A 22,044-nucleotide genomic window follows, 5' to 3' on the forward strand; every position below is an offset into this window, starting at 1 on the left:
TTCCTGCGTTTCGCCATCAGGGACGAACACCTTCAGTTCGTAGCACTGCCTTTCGGCCTGGCGACAGCCCCACGGGTCTTCACCAAGGTCATGGCAACAGTGGTAGCAGTCCTACACTCTCAGGGCCACTCGGTGATCCCTTACTTAGACGATCTTCTAGTCAAGGCCCCCTCCCGGGTGGCATGCCAACACAGCCTGAACATTGCTCTGGACACTCTCCAGAGATTCGGGTGGATCATCAACTTCCCAAAGTCAAAATTGACACCGACCCAATCACTGACATATCTCGGGATGGAGTTTCATACTCTCTCAGCGATAGTGAAACTTCCGCTGGACAAACAGCGTTCACTACAGACAGGGGTGCAATCTCTCCTTCGGGCCCAGTCACACCCCTTGAGGCGCCTCATGCACTTCCTAGGGAAGATGGTGGCAGCAATGGAGGCAGTTCCATTTGCGCAGTTTCATCTGCGTCCTCTCCAATGGGACATTCTCCGCAAATGGGACAAGAGGTCGACGTCCCTCGACAGGAACGTCTCCCTTTCTCGGGCAGCCAAAGCCTCCCTTCAGTGGTGGCTTCTTCCCACTTCTTTGTCGAAGGGGAAATCCTTCCTGCCCCATCCTGGGCTGTGGTCACGACGGACGCGAGTCTGTCAGGGTGGGGAGCGGTCTTCCTCCACCACAGGGCTCAGGGTACCTGGACTCAGCCAGAGTCCTCCCTTCAGATCAATGTTCTGGAGATAAGGGCAGTGTACCTAGCCCTAAAGGCGTTCCAACCGTGGCTGGAAGGCAGACAGATCCGAATTCAGTCGGACAACGCCACGGCGGTGGCGTACATCAACCACCAAGGCGGCACACGCAGTCGTCAAGCCTTCCAGGAAGTTCGGCGGATTCTGCTGTGGGTGGAAGCCACAGCCTCCACCATCTCCGCAGTTCACATCCCGGGCGTAGAAAACTGGGAAGCAGATTTTCTCAGTCGCCAGGGCATGGACGCAGGGGAATGGTCTCTCTACCCGGACGTGTTTCAAGAGATCTGTTGCCGCTGGGGAATGCCAGACGTCGACCTAATGGCGTCCCGGCACAACAACAAGGTCCCGGCATTCATGGCAAGGTCTCAAGATCACAGAGCTCTGGCGGCAGACGCATTAGTTCAGGATTGGTCGCAGTTTCGACTGCCTTATGTGTTTCCTCCTCTGGCACTACTGCCCAGAGTGCTACGCAAGATCAGGTCCGACTGCCGCCGCGCCATCCTCATCGCCCCAGACTGGCCGAGGAGGTCGTGGTACCCGGATCTGTGGCATCTCACGGTGGGTCAACCGTGGGCACTACCAGACCGACCAGACTTGCTGTCTCAAGGGCCATTTTTCCATCTGAATTCTGCGGCCCTCAACCTGACTGTGTGGCCATTGAGTCCTGGATCCTAGCGTCTTCAGGGTTATCTCAAGAGGTCATTGCCACTATGAGACAGGCCAGGAAACCAACGTCCGCCAAGATCTACCACAGGACGTGGAGGATCTTCCTATCCTGGTGCTCTGATCAGGGTTTTACTCCCTGGCCATTTGCCTTGCCCACTTTTCTGTCCTTCCTCCAATCAGGAATGGAAAAGGGTTTGTCTCTCGGCTCTCTTAAGGGACAAGTCTCGGCGCTCTCCGTGTTTTTTCAAAAGCGTCTAGCCAGGCTTCCGCAGGTACGCACGTTCCTGCAGGGGGTTTGCCACATTGTCCCTCCTTACAAGCGTCCGCTAGAACCCTGGGATCTGAACAGGGTGCTAACGGCTCTTCAAAAACCACCTTTCGAGCCGCTGCGGGATGTCTCTCTCACACGTCTTTCGCAGAAGGTGGTCTTCCTAGTGGCAGTCACATCACTTCGGAGAGTGTCTGAGCTAGCTGCACTGTCATGCAAAGCCCCCTTCCTGGTGTTTCACCAGGATAAGGTGGTCCTGCGTCCGGTTCCGGAATTTCTCCCTAAGGTGGTATCCCCTTTTCATCTCAATCAGGATATCTCCTTACCTTCTTTTTGCCCTCATCCAGTTCACCAATGTGAAAAGGATTTGCACTTGTTAGATCTTGTGAGAGCACTCAGACTCTACATTTCTCGTACGGCGCCCCTGCGCCGTTCGGATGCGCTCTTTGTCCTTGTCGCTGGCCAGCGTAAAGGGTCGCAGGCTTCCAAGTCAACCTTGGCTCGATGGATCAAGGAACCGATTCTTGAAGCCTACCGTTCTTCTGGGCTTCCGGTTCCTTCAGGGCTGAAAGCCCATTCTACCAGAGCCGTGGGTGCGTCCTGGGCATTGCGGCACCAGGCTACGGCTCAGCAGGTGTGTCAGGCGGCTACCTGGTCGAGTCTGCACACTTTCACGAAACACTATCAGGTGCATACCTATGCTTCGGCAGATGCCAGCCTAGGTAGGCGAGTCCTTCAGGCGGCGGTTGCCCACCTGTAGGAAGGGGCCGTTTTACGGCTCTTTTATCGAGGTATTCTTTTACCCACCCAGGGACTGCTTTTGGACGTCCCAATTGTCTGGGTCTCCCAATGGAGCGACAAAGAAGAAGGGAATTTTGTTTACTTACCGTAAATTCCTTTTCTTCTAGCTCCTATTGGGAGACCCAGCACCCGCCCCTGTTCCCTTCGGGCTGTTGTTCTTTTGTGTACACATGTTGTTCATGTTGAATTGTTCTTTGGTTCATGGTTTTCAGTTCTCCGAACATCCTTCGGATTGAATTTACCTTAGACCAATTTATAAGTTTCCTCCTTCCTGCTTTTGCACCAAAACTGAGGAGCCCGTGATGCACGGGAGGGTGTATAGGCAGAGGGGAGGGGTTTACACTTTTTAAAGTGTAATACTTTGTGTGGCCTCCGGAGGCAGAAGCTATACACCCAATTGTCTGGGTCTCCCAATAGGAGCTAGAAGAAAAGGAATTTACGGTAAGTAAACAAAATTCCCTTCTTTTCGCGGCCTGTACCTCTTGTGGGGCTATGTTGCCTGCGGGATCCACCTACCCTCACTGTGAGCAATGCTCGACTCCTGCCTCGCTTGCTCAGCCGGAGCCTCGGGCACTGGTGGGCCCCTCGGCTCATGTAGACCCCCCTGCTCCCCCTGAGCAGGCTGCAGGGACAGAGTCACCGGTGTTGGCCTCTTTCGCTGAGAAACTGTCACTTTCTCAATCCATTGCACAGTCTATGGACAAGTGGTCTTCTAAGCTCCTTGAGGCATTGCAGTCCAGACCGGACCCTTCACAGGCCCCGGCCCCTGTTAGCTTGTCTCCTCCAGGGCCCTCTCGGTCCGCGCCGCAGCGCGCTCCCAGGTTAGCCCCTAGGTCTCAGGCGGAGGACTCCTGCCCGGACCGCAGTCCCAGACCGGCTAAGCGGTCTCGCTGGGACTCTTCCCCGACTTCCTCACGCTGCTCGGGATCCCAGCTTGAGGACTCTCAGGAAGACGAGGCGGACGGGGGAGCTCAGGGCTCTGACCCTGACTTCGCCCTTAACCTTGATACACCTGAGGGGGACGGATCTTATCTCGTCCATCAACCAGGTGTTGGATCTCTCACCACCGCCTCCTCCTGTAGAGGAGTCGGCTTCTCAGCAGGAGAAACACCAATTTCTGTTCCCCAAACGTACGCGCAATACGTTTTTTGATCACTCTAACTTCAGGGATGCTGTCCAGAAGGCCAGAGCGGTCCCGGACAAGCGCTTTGCTAAACGGCTCACTGACACGCGTTATCCCTTTCCACCTGAAGTCGTTAAGGGCTGGGCTCACTCTCCCAAGGTGGATCCTCCAGTCTCCAGATTGGCTGCTAGGTCCGTTGTGTCTGTTGCCGATGGCTCATCCCTGAAGGATGCCACTGACAGACAGAGCTCTTGGTGAAGTCTATTTATGAGGCCACGGGCGCGTCTTTCGCCCCGGCCTTTGCAGCTGTGTGGGCTCTCCAAGCAATCTCGGCTTGTCTGACTGAGATTAATGCTGTCACACGGAATTCTGCTCCGCATGTTTCGTCTTTGACCTCTCAGGCATCAGCTTTTTCGTCCTACGCCATGAACGCCGTCCTGGACTCCACTAGCCGTACGGCTGTAGCATCTGCTAACTCCGTGGCAGTCCGCAGGGCCATGTGGCTGCGCGAATGGAAAGCAGACTCGGCTTCCAAAAGGTTCTTAACTGGTTTGCCCTTTTCTGGCGACCGTTTATTTGGCGAACGATTGGATGAGATTATTAAGGAATCCAAGGGAAAGGATTCCTCCTTACCCCAGTCCAAACCTAAGAGACCTCAGCAGAGAAAAATCCAATCGAGGTTTCGGTCCTTTCGTCCCTCCGCCAAGCCCCAATCCTCTTCGTCCAACAGGCCGGAGAAAGGCCAGAGGAACTCCTATGCGTGGCGGTCCAAGTCACGCCCCCAAAAGGCCGCAGGAGGCACTGCCTCCAAGACGGCCGCCTCATGACTCTCGGCCTCCCCTAGCCGCATCCTCGGTCGGTGGCAGGCTCTCCTGCTTTGGCGACGCCTGGTGGCCACATGTTCAAGACCGATGGGTGAGAGACATTCTGTCTCATGGGTACAGGATAGAGTTCAGCTCTCGTCCTGCGGCTCGTTTCTTCAGAACCTCTCCGCCCCCTGCACAGGCCGACGCACTTTTTCAGGCGCTGGACGCTCTAAAGAGCGAAGGACTTGTGATTCCCGTTCCCCTTCAGGAACGTGGTCGCGGATTTTACTCCAACTTGTTCGTGGTGCCAAAAAAGGACGCGTCATTCCGTCCCATTCTGGACCTCAAGCTACTCAACAGACATGTGAGAACCAGACGGTTTCGGATGGAATCTCTCCGCTCGGTCATCGCCTCGATGTCACAAGAGACTTCCTAGCATCGATCGACATCAAGGATGCTTATCTCCATGTGCCGATCGCACCCGAACATCAACGTTTCCTGCGATTCGCCATCGGAGACGAACACCTCCAGTTCGTGGCACTGCCTTTCGGCCTGGCGACAGCCCCACGGGTTTTCACCAAAGTCATGGCATCCGTCGTGGCGGTCCTGCACTCTCAGGGCCACTCGGTGATCCCCTACTTAGACGATCTCCTAGTCAGGGCCCCTTCTCGGGTGGCGTGTCAACAAAGCCTTACCGTCGCTCTGGCGACTCTCCAGCAGTTCGGGTGGATCATCAATTTCCCGAAATCCAAGTTGACACCGACCCAATCACTGACTTACCTCGGGATGGAGTTTCATACCCAGCCAGCGTTAGTCAAGCTACCGCTGGACAAACGGCTTTCTCTGCAGGCAGGGGTGCAATCCCTTCTTCGGAGTCAGTCACACCCCTTAAGGCGCCTCATGCACTTCCTGGGGAAGATGGTGGCAGCTATGGAGGCAGTGCCGTTCGCGCAATTCCATCTACGGCCACTCCAATGGGACATTCTTCGCAAATGGGACAAGAGTGCGGCTTCCCTCGACAAGAACATCTCTTTCCCTTGCAACCAAAACATCACTTCAGTGGTGGCTCCTACCCACATCTCTGTCTCGGGGAAAATCCTTCCTACCCCCAACCTGGGCTGTGGTCACCACGGACGCGAGCCTGTCAGGTTGGGGAGCTGTTTTTCTCCACCACAGGGCTCAAGGAACCTGGACTCCGATAGAATCGTCCCTTCAGATCAATATCCTGGAAATAAGGGCAGTATTTCTAGCCCTATTGGCTTTCCATCGGTGGCTGGACGGCAGGCAGATCCGTATCAAGTCGGACAACGCCACTGCCGTCACCTACATCAACCACCAAGGTGGCACTCGCAGTAGTCAAGCCTTCCAGGAAGTCCGGCGGATTCTGCAGTGGGTGGAAGCCACAGGCTCCACCATCTCCGCTGTTCACATCCCGGGCGTAGAAAATTGGGAAGCAGATTTTCTCAGTCGTCAGGGCATGGACGCGGGGGAATGGTCTCTGCACCCAGACGTGTTTCGAGAGATCTGCCGCCGCTGGGGAACGCCGGACGTCGATCTCATGGCGTCACGGCACAACAACAAGGTCCCGGCCTTCATGGCACGGTCTCAGGATCAGAGCTCTGGCGGCGGACGCGTTAGTCCAGGATTGGTCGCAGTTTCGACTGCCTTATGTGTTTCACCCTCTGGCGATGCTGCCCAGAGTACTACGCAAGATCAGGTCCGACTACCGTCGCGTCATTCTCGCTGCCCCAGACTGGCCGAGGCAGTCGTGGTATCCGGATCTGTGGCATCTCACGGTGGGTCAACCGTGGGCACTTCCAGACCGCCCAGACTTGCTGTCACAAGGCCCGTTTTTCCATCTGAATTCTGTGGCCCTCAACCTGACTGTGTGGCCATTGAGTCCTGGCTCCTAGCGTCTTCAGGGTTATCTCAGGATGTCATTGCCACCATGAGACAAGCCAGGAAGCCAACGTCCGCCAAGATCTATTACAGGTCTTGGCAAATCTTCCTATCCTGGTGCGCTGTTAACGGTTTTCCTCCATGGCCGTTTGCCTTACCCACTTTTCTTTCATTCCTACAATCTGGAATGGACAAGGGTTTGTCCCTCGGCTCTCTCAAGGGCCAAGTATCGGCGCTCTCCGTGTTTTCTTTGTCGCTCCATTGGGAGACCCAGACAATTGGGTGTATAGCTTCTGCCTCCGGAGGCCACACAAAGTATTACACTTTAAAAAGTGTAACCCCTCCCCTCTGCTATACACCCTCCCGTGCATCACGGGCTCATCAGTTTTTATGCTTTGTGTTGAAGGAGGCACACATGCACACAATGCTCCACATTTTAGTCAGCAGCAGCTGCTGATTATATCGGATGGAAGAAAAGAGGGCCCCTAACAGGGCCCCCGGCATGCTCCCTTCTCACCCCACTGAGTCAGCGGTGCTGTTAAGGTTGAGGTACCCATTGCGGGTACACAGGCAGGAGCCACATGCCGTTTTCCTTCCCCATCCCTTAGGGGCTCTGGGGAAGTGGGATCCTAACCGGTCTTCCAGCCACTGGGACCGGGCTCCCTCCGCAGCCCCTGGGGGAATCTGCCGGACAGGAGACGGAGTATCGTCAGGGACATGGCCCTGCATCTACAGGTACTCTGTGTCCCCGTTGGGACGGTGCATGAAGCACCATGGCCTCAGACGCAGCTGCGACTGCGGTGTGGATTTTTTGTCTGGGACTACCGCGCCGACCGTGCCTGTTTGTCGGCCGCGATTTTTACTTTAGTCCCCGGCTTTTGCGGCCTAGTGTGTTAAACTCCCGCCCCTGAGCCTGCCAGTCAGGGAGAAAGGCGGGACGGTCGGTATGATGCCGACAGTGAGGGCTGGAGCACACTTCGCTGTCCTCCGCCCCCCTCACTGATCACTATGGGCCACCAGGTTCCCGCACTTTTGCGGTTCCGCCCACGACTCTCTCCTCCCCTCAGAACGCCGGCAGCCATTGTTATAATTCTGCCGGTGGAGGATCTCAGAATCTGCTCAACACTGCTCTGGCAGAGGGGGATCCTAACCGGTCGCCATGCTCTGGGACCGGGCTCCATCCGCAGCCCCTGGGGGATTCTGACGGACAGGAGACTGGACATCATCAGGGACAGAGCCCTGCATCATAAGGTACTCTGTGTCCCCTGAGGGACGGTGCATGCAGCATCTGTGTTACAAATGCCGCAGCGGTTGCTGAGTGGTTTGTGAGACTGGGACTACCGCGCCGACCGCGCCATGTTTGCCGGCCGCGTTTTTAAATTTAGTGCCCGGCTCTTGCGGCCTAGTACCATATACTCCCGTTCTCGGGCCTGCCAGTCATGGGTAACGACGGGACGGCCGACTGGACGTCGGCAGGGAGGGCTGGAGCATACGTTGGTATCCTCCTTCCCCCTCACTGAGCACTGTGGGGCACCAGTTTTCAGGTGCTGACCCCCCTTGGTGCCGCAGTGTATATATATATGTTTATTTATATGGTATATGATCTCACTGTTCGGCAGCATTATTTGCCTTTGGCCGTATACCCTCACTGATTACTCTGCGGACGACATGCTGTTGTCTCCTCTTAAAGAGTAAGGGTGCCAAGGTACTGGCTTATTTTACAACCTGTACCTCTTGTGCGGCTATATTACAGGCAGGTTCCACATACCCTCATTGTGTACAACGCTTGGCCCCGAGGGCACTCACTCAGCCGGAGCCTCCGGCACTGGTGGGACCCTCGGCCAGGTGGTACCGCCGGTTTCCACTGCACAGATGACAGGGACAGAGTTTGCATGTTGGAATCAGCAAATCTGAGTAGCTTTCACATTCCAGGACTCAGTCTATGGACAGAGGGTCTGCTAAGATACTGGAAGCCTTGCAGTCCAGACCGATAACACAGGGCCAGGGAGCTGTGAGTTCATCGCTCCCGGGTCCCTCTGGGTCGGTACAACAAGGGGCTCCTGAGGTAACACCCAGATCCCACGGTGAGAACTCCGTCACGGACCGCGGCCTTTGATAGGCTAAGCGGGCCCGCTGGGAACCTTCCCCGACTTCATCAGGAGTGCGTGTTTCGATCACTCTAACTCCAGAGGGGCCGTCCAAAAGCACAGAACTTTACGGACAAACGCTTACTAAGCGCCTTATTGACACGCGTTACCCTTTTTCCCCCCTGACGTTGTTAAGGGTTGGGCTCAGTGTCACAGGGTGGATTCTCCAGTCCCTTGGCTGGCGGCTAGATCCGTAGTATTAGTGGCAGATGCCATCTCTCACGAATGCCACTGACAGGCAAATAAAGCTTATGATGAAAACCATCTATGAAGCCATAGTCGCATCTTTTGCCCCAGCCTTCGCAGCCGTGAGGGCACTCCAAGCTATCTCAACTTCTCTGGCTGAGATTATTGCGGTTGCACGTACCTCTGCCCCGCAGGTTGTGTCCTTCACTTCTCAGGCGTAGGTTCTTTCGTTCTACGCCATGAACGCCGTTCCTGGACTCTGCGAGCCGTACAGCGGTAGCATCCACCAATTCGGTGTCAGTCTGCAGGGCCATGTGGCTACGTGAATGGAAGGCAGGCTCTGCTTCCAAGAAGTTCTTAACCGGTTTGCCATTTTCTGGCGACCGTTTGTTTGGCGAGCAATTGGATGAAGTTACTAGACAGTCCAAGGGAAAGGTCTCGTCCTTGCCCCAGTCCAAAGGTTTCGGTCTTTTCGGTCCTCGGCAAGTTCCGTTCCTCCACGTCCAACAGGTCAGAGGAGGGCTAGAGGAACTCTTCCGCATGGCGGTCTAAGTCACAAAGCGGCTTCCTCATGACTTCGGCCTCACCAAGACCGCGTCCTCGGTCGGTGGCAGGCTTTCCCGCTTTTGCGACGCCTGGTGGCCACATGTCCAAGACCGATGGGTGAGAGACATTCTGTCTCACGGTTACAGGATAGAGCTCTGCTCTCGTCCTCCGACTCGTTTCTTCAAAACATCTCCGCCCCCCCGAGCGAGCCGATGCACGTTTTCAGGCGGTGAACACTCTGAAGCCTCGATGTCACAAGGAGACTTCCTAGCATCAATTGACATCAAGGATGCTTATCTCTGCGTTTCGCCATCAGGGACGAACACTTCAGTTCGTGGCACTGCCATTCGGCCTGGCGACAGCCCCACGGGTCTTCACCAAGGTCATGGCAGCAGTGGTGGCGGTCCTACAGGGCCACTCGGTGATCACTTACCTAGACGATCTTCTAGTCAAGACACCCTCCTGGGTGGCATGTCAACACAACCTGACCATTGCTCTGGAGACTCTCCAGGGGTTCGTGTGGATCATCAAATTTCCAAGGTTAAAACTGACACCGACCCAATCACTGACTTGCCTCGGGATGGAGTTTCATACTCTCTCAGCAATAGTGAAGCATCCGCTGCATAGTCAGCGTTCACTACAGACAGGGGTGCAATACTCCTTCGGGCCCAGTCACCCATTGAGGCGCATCATGCACGTTCTAAGGAAGATGGTGGCAGCAAGGGAGGCAGTTCCCTTGCGCAGTTTCGTCTGCGTCCGATTCTATCGGACACCGCAAATGGGACAGGAGGTCGACGTCCCTAGACAAGAACGTCTCTCTTTCCCTTGCGGCAAAACCTCTCTTCAGTGGTGTCTTCTTTCCACTTCCTGGGCGGAGGAAAAATCCTCCCGGCCCCCAGCTGAGGCTGTGGTCACGACGGACGCGAGTCTGTCAGGGTGGGGAGCGGTCTTCCTCCACCACTCGGCTCAGGGAACCTGGACTCCGACAGAGTCCTCCCCTCAGATCTATGTTCTGGAGATAAGGGCAGTGGATCTAGCCCTAAAGGTGTTCCAGCGGTGGCTGGAGGGCAGGCAGATCCGAATTCAGTCGGACAACGCCACGGCGGTTGCGTACTTCAACCACCAGGGCGGCACACGCGCAGTCGTCAAGCCTTCCGAGCAGTTCGGCGGATTCGGCTGTGGGCGGAAGCCACAGCCTCCACCATCTCCGCAGTTCACATCCCGGGCGTAGAAAACGGGGAAGCAGATTTTCTCAGTCGCCAGGGCATGGACGCAGGGGAATGGTCTCTTCACCCGGACGTGTTTCTAGAGATCTGTTGCCGCTGGGGAATGCCGGACGTCGATCTAATGGCGTCTCGGCACAACAACAAAGTCCCGGCATTCATGGCTCGGTCCAAGGATCACAGAGCTCTGGCGGCAGACGCGCTAGTTCACGACTGGTCGCAGTTTCGACTGCCTTATGTTTTTCCTCCTCTGGCACTACTGCCCAGAGTGTTACGCAAGATCAGGTCAGACTGTCGCCGCGCCATCCTCGTCGCTCCAGACTGGCCGAGGTGATCGTGGTACCCGGATCTGTGGCACCTCACGGTGGGTCAACCGTGGACACTCCCAGACCGACCAGACTTGCTGCCTCAAGGTCCATATTTCCTTCTGAATTCTGCGGCTCTAAACCTGACTGTGTGGCCATTGAGTTCTGGCTCCTAGCGTCATCAGGGATATCTCCAGATGTCATTGCCACCATGAGACAGGCCAGGAAACCAAGTCTATCACAGGACTTGGAGGATTTTCTTATCCTGGTGCTCTGATCAGGGTTTTACTCCCTGGCCGTTTGCCTTGCCCACTTTTCTTTCTTTCCTTCAATCCGGAATGGACAAGGGCTTGTCTCTCGGCTCTCTCAAAGGACAAGTATCGGCGCTTTCCGGTCCCACCTTACAAGCGTCCGTTAACACCCTCGGATCTTAACAGGGTGCTGACGACTCTTCAGAAGCCACTTTTCGAGCCGATGCGGGATCTCTCTATCTCGCCTTTCGCAAAGGGTGGCCTTCCTAGTGGCAGTCACATCACTCAGAAGAGTGTCTCAGCTAGCAGCGCTGTCATGCAAAGCCCCCTTCCTAGTGTTTCACCAGGATAGGGTGGTTCCACGTCCGGTCCCGGACTTTCTCCCTAAGGTATCCCCGTTTCATCTCAATCAGGATATCGTCTTACCCTCTTTGGGTCCGCATCCAGTTCACCAAGGTGAAAAGGATTTGCATTTATTAGATCTGGTGAGAGCACTCCGGCTCTACATTCTCGCACGGCACCCCTGCGCCGGTCTGATGCGCTCTTGTCCTTATCGCGGGCCAGATTAAGGAATTTCAGGTTTTCAAGTCAACCTTGGCTCGGTGGATCAAGGAACCGATTCTTGAAGCCTACCGTTCTTTTAGGCTTCCGATTCCTGCAGGGCTGAAGGCCCATTCTACCAGAGCCGTCGGTGTCCTGGGCATTGCGACACCAGGCTACGGCTCGGCAGGTGTGTCAGGCGGCTACCTGGTCGAGTCTGCACACTTTCACGAAACACTATCAGGTGCATGCCGATGATTCGGCAGATGCCAGCCTAGGTAGGCGACTCCTTCAGGCGGCAGTTGCCCACCTGTAAGAGGGGGCCGTTTTTCGGCTCTTTTTATCGAGGTATTCTTTTACCCACCCAGGGATTGCTTTTGGACATCCCAATTGTCTGGGTCTCCCAATGGAGCGACAAAGAAGGGAATTTTGTTTACTTACCGTAAATTCCTTTTCTTTGTCGCTCCTAATTGGGAGACCCAGACAATTGGGTGTATAGCTACTGCCTCCGGAGGCCACACAAAGTATTACACTTAAAAGTGTAAGGCCCCTCCCCTTCTGGCTATACACCCTCCCGTGGGATCACGGGCTCCTCAGTTTTCATGCTTTGTGCGAAGGAGGCACACATACATGCATAGCTCCACTGTTTAGTCAGCAGCAGCTGCTGACTATGTCGGATGGAAGAAAAGAGGGCCCATACTTGGGCCCCCAGCATGCTCCCTTCTCACCCCACTCTTTGTCGGCGGTGTTTGTTAAGGTTGAGGTACCCATTGCGGGTACGGAGGCTGGAGCCCACATGCTGCATCCTTCCCCATCCCCCTTCGGGCTCTGGGTGAAGTGGGATTTTACCGGTCTCCAGGCACTGAGACCGAGCTCCATCCACAGCCCCTGGAGACTCTGCTGGATCTGGAGCTGAGTATCGTCAGGGACAGGCCCTGCTACGTCAAGGTACTCTGTGTCCCCGTATATATCGCGCCCACACCGCAGCATTGCTGGGTGTGTTAGTGCGCCGGGGACAACAGCGCTGCGCGCTGGTGCCATTCCTATCTACAGCTCTGCTGAGAGGGGACATGTATTGAAACTGCCGCGCGGCCGCTGTTGTCAGTTTTTAGCGCTGCGGCGCGGCTGGGACTTGTGGTGCGCCGGGGACTTCCGCGCTGGCCGTGCATATATGACGGCCGCGCTTATTACTCGAGTCCCCGGATTTTTGCGGCCTAGTTTCGTTTCGTTCCCGCCCCCAGGCCTGCCAGTCAGGGGAAGGGCGGGACGCTGTACAGAATGTCAGCGCAGAGGGCTGGAGTCTGCTTTGCATACTCCAGCCCTCACACTGGGCACAGTGGGACGCCAGTTTCCCGCACTTTGTTTGAGGCACGCCCATGGTCCGCCCCTCTTCACAGGACGCCGGCAGCCATTCCTGTGTGCAGTCTAAGCTGGAGAGAGGAGACTGGGAGACCCAGACACGGGATTCTGGTGCCCACACACCCGCTTTTTAGCGGGCGGTAAGCTGCCCTCAAGGGCTGACCCCCACTGGTGCCGAAGTGTATATTTGTATTTTATGCTTGCAGCTATACATTGCACTGTACGGTCGCGGTGATTCTCTCCTATATACCCTCCTAGATTACTCAGAGGATACAACAGCATGTCGACCGCAAAAAGCAAAGGTGCCAAGGCACAGGCTTTCTATGCTGCTTGTACCGCATGTGGGGCTGTTCTACCGGCAGGTTCCACTGATCCCCACTGTGTGCAGTGCTCGGCCCTGTGGCACTTGCTCGGCCGGGGCCTCTGCTGGAGGTTACCCAGGCAGAACCTCCTGTGAATACTGTCCAGGTGACAGGGACAGAGTTTGCAGTTTTTGCTGACAGGTTGTCTGTGACTATGACTAAAATTCTTGAAACATTGCAGTCTAGACCAGTAACTCAGGCCATGGGCACTGTTAACTCATTGCTCCCTGGTCCCCCTCAGTTGGAACAGCTCCGGGATCCGGGGGTGTCACTTACATCCCAGGGTGATGGCTCTGACACGGACGACAGTCCCAGACAGCCTAAACGAGCTCGCTATGAGCGGCCCTCGACTTCATCTCACTGGTCAGGGTCCCAGCAGGGCTCTCTGTATGATGAGGCGGAGGTAGCTGATCAAGATTCTGATCCTGAGACCGCTCTCAATTTGGATACACCTGACGGTGACGCCATAGTGAATGATCTTATAGCGTCCATCAATAAAATGTTGGACATTTCTCCCCCTGCTCCTCTTGTGGAGGAGACAGCACACTCCAAGGGTAAAGATTCATCTTTACCTCAGCCCAGACAAAACAAACCCCAACAGAGGAGAGGACAGTCGGGGTTTCGGTCCTTTCGAGGCTCAGGCAGGTCCCAATTCTCCTCGTCCAAAAGGACTCAAAAGGATCAGAGGAACTCAGATTCTTGGCGGACTCAGTCACGCCCAAAAAAGACAGCCGGAAGACCCGCTACCAAGGCGGCTTCCTCATGACTTTCGGCCTCCTCTCTCCGCATCCTCGGTCGGTGGCAGGCTCTCCCGCTTTGGCGACGTTTGGCTGCCACAGGTCACAGACCGTTGGGTGAGAGACATTCTGTCTCACGGGTACAGGATAGAGTTCAGCTCTCGTCCTCCAACTCGCTTCTTCAGAACTTCTCCACCTCCCGACCGAGTCGATGCTCTGCTGCTAGCGGTGTCCACTCTAAAAGCGGAAGGAGTAGTGACCCCCGTCCCTCTGCAGGAACAGGGTCACGGTTTTTACTCCAACTTGTTTGTGGTGCCAAAAAAGGACGGGTCATTCCGTCCCGTTCTGGATCTAAAACTGCTCAACAAGCACGTAAAAACCAGGAAGTTCCGAATGGAATCCCTTCGCTCCGTCATCGCCTCAATGTCTCAAGGAGATTTCCTAGCATCTATAGACATCAAGGATGCTTATCTCCACGTGCCGATTGCTCCAGAGCACCAGCGTTTTCTACGCTTCGTTATAGGAGACGAACACCTTCAGTTCGTAGCTCTGCCTTTCGGGCTGGCGACAGCCCCACGTGTCTTCACCAAGGTCATGGCAGCAGTAGTAGCAGTCCTGCACTCGCAAGGTCACTCTGTGATCCCGTATTTGGACGATCTACTTGTCAAGGCACCCTCTCAAGAGGCATGCCAACACAGCCTGAACGTTGCGCTGGAGACTCTCCAGAGTTTCGGGTGGATCATCAACTTTTCAAAGTCAAATCTAACCCCGACCCAATCGCTAACATATCTTGGCATGGAGTTTCATACTCTCAGCGATAGTGAAACTTCCGCTGGACAAATAGCGTTCACTACAGACAGGGGTGCAATCTCTCCTTCAAGGCCAGTCACACCCCTTGAGACGCCTCATGCACTTCCTAGGGAAGATGGTAGCAGCAATGGAAGCAGTCCCTTTCGCGCAGTTTCATCTCCGCCCACTACAATGGGACATTCTCCGCCAATGGGACGGGAAGTCGACGTCCCTCGACAGAGACGTCTCCCTTTCTCAGGCGGCCAAGGAATCTCTTCGGTGGTGGCTTCTTCCCACCGCTTTGTCGAAAGGAAAGTCATTTCTACCACCATCCTGGGAGGTAGTCACGACAGACGCGAGTCTATCGGGGTGGGGAGCAGTGTTTCTCCACCACAGGGCTCAAGGGACGTGGACTCAGGAAGAGTCCACCCTTCAGATCAATGTTCTGGAAATCAGAGCAGTGTATCTTGCCCTACAAGCCTTCCAGCAGTGGCTGGAAGGCAAGCAGATCCGAATTCAGTCGGACAACTCCACAGCGGTAGCGTACATCAACCACCAAGGTGGAACACGCAGTCGGCAAGCCTTCCAGGAAGTCCGGCGGATTCTGACGTGGGTGGAAGACACAGCATCCACCATATCCGCAGTTCACATCCCAGGCGTGGAAAACTGGGAAGCAGACTTCCTCAGTCGCCAGGGTATGGACCCAGGGGAATGGTCCCTTCACCAGGACGTGTTTCAGGAGATCTGTTGCCGCTGGGGGATGCCGGACGTCGACCTGATGGCGTCACGGCACAACAACAAGGTCCCGGCTTTCATGGCACGGTCTCACGATCCCCGAGCTCTGGCGGCAGACGCCTTAGTTCAAGATTGGTCACAGTTCCGGCTACCTTACGTGTTCCCACCTTTGGCATTGTTACCCAGAGTGCTGCGCAAGATCAGGGCCGACTGCCGCCGCGCCATCCTCGTCGCTCCAGACTGGCCGAGGAGATCGTGGTACCCAGATCTGTGGCACCTCACGGTGGGCCAACCATGGGCACTACTAGAACGACCAGACTTGCTGTCTCAAGGGCCGTTTTTCCATCTGAATTCTGCGGCCCTGAACCTGACTGTGTGGCCATTGAGTCCTGGATCCTAGCGTCTTCAGGATTATCTCAGGCTAGAAAACCATCCTCCGCCAAGATCTACCACAGGACGTGGAAGATATTCTTATCTTGGTGCGCTGCTCAGGGAGTTTCTCCCTGGCCTTTTGCATTGCCTACTTTTCTTTCCTTCCTGCAATCCGGGTTGGAAAAAGGTTTGTCGCTCAGCTCCCTTAAGGGACAAGTCTCAGCGCTATCTGTATTTTTTCAGAAACGCCTAGCACGACTTACTCAGGTACGTACGTTCCTGCAAGGAGTTTGTCATATCGTCCCTCCTTACAAGCGGCCGTTAGAGCCCTGGGATCTGAACAAGGTTCTAATTGCTCTCCAGAAGCCGCCTTTCGAGCCTATGAAGGATGTTTCCCTTTCTCGTCTTTCACAGAAAGTGGCCTTTCTAGTAGCGGTCACGTCTCTTCGGAGAGTGTCCGAGCTAGCGGCGCTGTCATGCAAATCTCCCTTCCTGGTGTTTCACCAGGACAAGGTGGTTCTACGTCCGATTCCTGAGTTTCTCCCTAAGGTGGTATCCCCCTTTCATCTCAATCAGGATGTCACATTACCTTCCTTGTGTCCTCATCCAGTCCATCAATTTGAGAAAAGTTTGCATTTGTTGGATCTGGTCAGAGCACTCAGGATCTACATTTCCCGCACGGCGCCCTTTCGCCGCTCGGATGCACTCTTTGTCCTTGTCGCTGGTCAGCGTAAAGGGTCGCAAGCTTCCAAATCCACCCTGGCTCGGTGGATCAAGGAACCAATTCTTGAAACCTACCGTTCTGCGGGGCTTCCGGTTCCTTCAGGGCTGAAGGCCCATTCTACCAGAGCCGTGGGTGCGTCCTGGGCATTACGGCACCAGGCTACGGCTCAGCAGGTGTGCCAGGCGGCTACCTGGTCGAGTCTGCACACCTTTACCAAGCATTATCAGGTGCATACCTACGCTTCGGCGGACGCCAGCCTAGGTAGACAAGTCCTTCAGGCGGCGGTTGCCCACCTGTAGGACAGGGCCGTTTGACGGCCCTATCACGAGGTATTCTTTTACCCACCCAGGGACTGCTTTTGGACGTCCCAATTGTCTGGGTCTCCCAATTAGGAGCGACAAAGAAGGGAATTTTGTTTACTTACCGTAAATTCCTTTTCTTCTAGCTCCAATTGGGAGACCCAGCACCCGCCCTGTTTTCTTAGGGATTTTTGGTTTTTTCGGGTACACATGTTGTTCATGTTGAATGGTTTCAGTTCTCCGAAGTTCTTCGGATTGAATTTGTCTTTAAACCTGTTATTGGCTTTCCTCCTTCTTGCTTTTGCACTAAAACTGAGGAGCCCGTGATCCCACGGGAGGGTGTATAGCCAGAAGGGGAGGGGCCTTACACTTTTAAGTGTAATACTTTGTGTGGCCTCCGGAGGCAGTAGCTATACACCCAATTGTCTGGGTCTCCCAATTGGAGCTAGAAGAAAAGGAATTTACGGTAAGTAAACAAAATTCCCTTCTTCTTCTAGCTCCTATTGGGAGACCCAGCACCCGCCCCTGTTCCCTTCGGGCTGTTGTTCTTTGTGTACACATGTTGTTCATGTTGAATTGTTCTTTTGGTTCATGGTTTCAGTTCTCCGAACATCCTTCGGATTGAATTTACCTTAGACCAATTTATAAGTTTCCTCCTTCCTGCTTTGGCACCAAAACTGATGAGCCCGTGATGCACGGGAGGGTGTATAGCAGAGGGGAGGGGTTACACTTTTTAAAGTGTAATACTTTGTGTGGCCTCCGGAGGCAGAAGCGATACACCCAATTGTCTGGGTCTCCCAATAGGAGCTAGAAGAAAAGGAATTTACGGTAAGTAAACAAAATTCCCTTCTTTTCAAAAGCGTCTAGCCAGGCTTCCGCAGGTCCGCATGTTCCTGCAGGGGGTCTGCCACATGGTCCCACCTTACAAACGTCCGTTGGAACCCTGGGATCTTAACAGGGTCCTGACGGCTCTTCAAAAACCACCTTTCGAGCCGCTGCGGGAGGTCTCTCTCTCACGTCTTTCGCAGAAGGTGGCCTTCCTGGTGGCAGTCACATCACTTCGGAGAGTGTCTGAGCTTGCAGCGCTGTCATGCAAAGCCCCCTTCCTGGTTTTTCACCAGGATAAGGTGGTTCTGCGTCCTGTCCCGGAATTTCTCCCTAAGGTGGTATCCCCTTTTCATCTCAATCAGGATATCTCCTTGCCTTCCTTTTGCCCTAATCCAATTCACCAGTGTGAAAAGGATTTGCACTCTTTGGATCTAGTGAGAGCGCTCCGGTTCTAAGTGTCTCGCACGGCGCCTCTGCGCCGTTCAGATGCGCTCTTTGTCCTTGTCGCTGGCCAGCGTAAGGGCTCTCAGGCCTCCAAGTCAATCTTGGCTCGGTGGATCAAGGAACCGATTCTCGAGGCCTACCGTTCTTCCGGGCTTCCGCTCCCTTCAGGGCTGAAAGCCCATTCTACCAGAGCCGTAGGTGCGTCCTGGGCATTGCGGCACCGGGCTACGGCTCAGCAGGTGTGTCAGGCAGCTACGTGGTCTAGTCTGCACACTTTCACGAAACACTATCAAGTGCATACCTATGCTTCGGCAGACGCCAGTCTAGGTAGGCGAGTCCTTCAGGCGGCGGTTGCCCACCTGTAAGAGGGGGCCGTTTTCGGCTCTTTTTATTGAGGTATTCTTTTACCCACCCAGGGACTGCTCTTGGACGTCCCAATTGTCTGGGTCTCCCAATGGAGCGACAAAGAAGGGAATTTTGTTTACTTACCGTAAATTCCTTTTCTTCTAGCTCCTATTGGGAGACCCAGCACCCGCCCCTGTGCCCTTTGGGCTAGTTGTTCTTTTGTGTACACATGTTGTTCATGTTGAATTGTTCTTTTGGTTCATGGTCTTCAGTTCTCCGAACATCCTTCGGATTGAATTTACCCTAGACCAATTTATAAGTTTTCTCCTTCCTGCTTTTGCACCAAAACTGAGGAGCCCGTGGTCCACGGGAGGGTGTATAGGCAGAGGGGAGGGGTTACACTTTTTAAAGTGTAATACTTTGTGTGGCCTCTGGAGGCAGAAGCTATACACCCCAATTGTCTGGGTCTCCCAATAGGAGCTAGAAGAAAAGGAATTTACGGTAAGTAAACAAAATTCCCTTTTTTGGGGTTTGGATTTTTTTTTTTTTTTTGCCGCAACGCAGTTTGCAAATCAGATTAATTGATTTTATATTGTGATAGATTGGGCATGTCTGAACACGGTGATACCAAATGTGTATATTGTTTAATCCTTTTTATTTTCAATGGAGCGAAAGGGGGGTGGGGGGGGGAGTTGAGCTTTTAGGGTTGTTGTGTTTTTTTTTGTTTTTTACTTTTTTTTGACAGCGTGATCTAAGGGGTTAACAGGCACGGGTGGATCGCGGATCCACCCATGCCTGCGAGGCACACGTCAGCTTTTCAAATCCGCTGACAAGTGCAGGAATAGGGTAGTGCAAATAAAGCAGTGGTACATGAGGGTGGGGATTTATAGGTTTATTTGTAGTGCTATATATTGGAGGAATAGAGTAGGTGGTGGTGGTCGTCTTGTTCTTTTTATCGTTTGCAATAATCTATTTATTTTTTTTCCTTTCTACATTTCATTAAACAGGAAATCGACTCCAAAGAAAGCAAAGCCCGATTACCCATGATCAAGGATGAAGCGCCTCCCCAGCCTACAAATAACGCTTAATCATCTGAACTCCATGCAGTTTCTCAGTCTACACCCTTTTAACTGTTTTTTGCCTTCCTTTTTTTGCTAAGGATCGGTAGGAAGGATGGATCCTCTGCGCTCTCCCCACCTCCTCATTTCTTTGTTAATGAGAACACTGGGAAAAGCACACTTTTACTTTTCCTCATTTCCTCTCGCCCCTTTCATTTCTTTTTCCTCCCCTTTGCAAATATTGGACTTTTTGGTGCTTCTGTATTTGTATGGGGAGAAATTGCAGGAGCCAGGGGAAATCCTTAAACTGCAAACCGTCAGATTTTGCCAGCTGTGCACAAACAGAGAGGCCTAAGTAATGCAAGCTTCTTTATTGAATTATTTAGGTCTTTTTTTTTGCTTCTTTTGGCTTTTTTTTTTTTTTTTTATTCTTTAATTAAATGTCCGGATGGGATTTGCAGGAAATTCTCATCTTTGTCAACAGAAGCACTTGGACGTTACACCTCAATGTAGCTGATTAAAACAAGGTTTTTAAAGACGTGAACAAAGGGGTGCCATGTATAAACTGTGCCTGATCGGCCCATACGAATGCTATTTTTAAGTATCTCTCACCTGGACAGCAAAGCTGCAGGAAGCAAAAAAACAAACCCTGCATTACCAGATATCTGGACATTATTCCTGGAACTTTATTGCCTGAGCACCTACCCTCTTTGCTTGGTTAAATGGTGCAGCCATGTACATACTGTTACAATGCAAGCAAGACTTGCCAGTGAGTAACAACAAAATTTCACATTAGAGCACGTTGTCCGCTTGGTTTCATCCTGAGCTCTGCTGGCTGGATTCATATTAAAATATTTTATTTTAATTTTTTTTGTGCACATTTTGAAACGGATTTAGGGGGATTACCGGGAAAGTTGAAACGCACGTCGTAATTTCACATTTTATAATATATATTTTGCAACCAGGATGTCTTTTTTTTTTTTTAATTTTTTTTTTTTTCTCTCACCTTATTTTGTGCAGTCTAATTTTATTTCCTCTTCTCTTCCCATTGTTTTAATGAACCTTCAAGTGGGATTAACCACATAGGAACACTTCCTATCTCAAAAAATAAATTAAAAAAACGCAATAGCCACTGTCCTCATGATAAACAATTTGATCATTTAATTTGCTTTGAAGTGGCTCCCTTTTCCAAAAAAAATATATTTATCTATAATTTTAATATAAAATTTAAAAATAAATTATATAAAATGTTTTATATATTTATTTTTAAATTGTATATTAAAATTATATATAATACACAATTTAAAAATAAAATATTTTATATATTTTTACATTTTATATTCAAATTATAATTTGAATATACAATTTAAAAATAAATTATATATAAAATTTTATTTTTAAATTGTATATTCAAATTATAATTTGAATATAAAATGTAAAAATATATAATATTTTATTTTTAAATTGTATATTATATATAATTTTAATATAAAATTTAAAAATTATATATAAAATTTTATTTTTAAATTGTATATTCAAATTATATATAATGTACAAATTAAAAAAAATATTTCAAATTTTATTTTTAAATTGTACATTCCAATTATAATTTTAATATACAACTTAAAAATAATATAAAACAATTTTTAAAAATAAAATTTTATATTTATTTTTAAATTGTATATTAAAATTATTTAATATACAACTTAAAAATAAAATATATATTCTATATAATTTTAATATACGATTTAAAAAAAATATGTAAAATATTTTATTTTTAAATTTGTATATTAAAAAAATATATATTATTTTTAAATTATCCCTTTTTTGAGTTTAGGGAGGCCTCTGTTTTGCATGACAGACCCAGCAATGAACAATGAAATGGTAATTGCTTTTTTTTTTTTTTTCTTCAGATATTTATAGTTTAATCCACCTATTAATTTAATATTTTATTACTATTCTACTTTCCAATGATTTACTCCTATTTTCTCCATAAAGTATGGTAATTATTGTGATTTCGGGAATTGTGTATGTTCCGGCTATATACTGTGTTTTTCTGATTATAAGACACATTTTTACTTCCAGAAATTTGGGGGGGGAGGGGGGGATGCGTCTTATACTCCGGTTGTAACATACCAGGGGTGGGGGAGTGCGGTGGAGCAGGGTCAAATGGTGGTGGCAGGAGTAGAACAATGGTGCTGCGGCTGCCCCGACTATGCAGGAGCCATCCCTAGTGATTAAAGAATGTCGGCGCTGTGGGCTTCTTAGAAATGGTGCCTTGATCCGGCGCATGCACAGATTGAACTTTGTGCTCATCTGCGCACGCTCCGCCTCCGGCCATTGATCTTCCAGCAGCAATAGACTTAAGGAAAGTGGCGACCGGATGTGGCACGTGCACAGATAAGATTTCGGCTCTTCATTAAACCGAGAGCTCAAACTGCGCATGCGTCGACTCCGGGCGCTATTTCTTTGAAGCCCGCATACT

At 51.8% G+C, this 22,044-nt stretch overlaps 1 protein-coding gene across 2 annotated transcripts in view; it reads left to right on the forward strand.

Annotated features, from left to right (window-relative positions):
• Window positions 1–20,424, forward strand: part of HCFC1 (host cell factor C1) — a 218,525-nt gene extending 198,101 nt beyond the window's left edge. For both annotated transcript variants that reach the window (XM_075324193.1, XM_075324195.1), the window contains exon 26: window positions 19,509–20,424. In XM_075324193.1, coding sequence (XP_075180308.1) covers window positions 19,509–19,548 — 40 coding nt within the window. In that variant the 3' untranslated portion in view covers window positions 19,549–20,424. The remainder of the gene's footprint in view (window positions 1–19,508) is intronic.
• The last annotated feature ends 1,620 nt before the right edge of the window (window positions 20,425–22,044 follow it).

Source organism: Anomaloglossus baeobatrachus, chromosome 9 (assembly GCF_048569485.1).
Source record: "Anomaloglossus baeobatrachus isolate aAnoBae1 chromosome 9, aAnoBae1.hap1, whole genome shotgun sequence".
NCBI classification, from domain to species: domain Eukaryota; kingdom Metazoa; phylum Chordata; class Amphibia; order Anura; family Aromobatidae; genus Anomaloglossus; species Anomaloglossus baeobatrachus.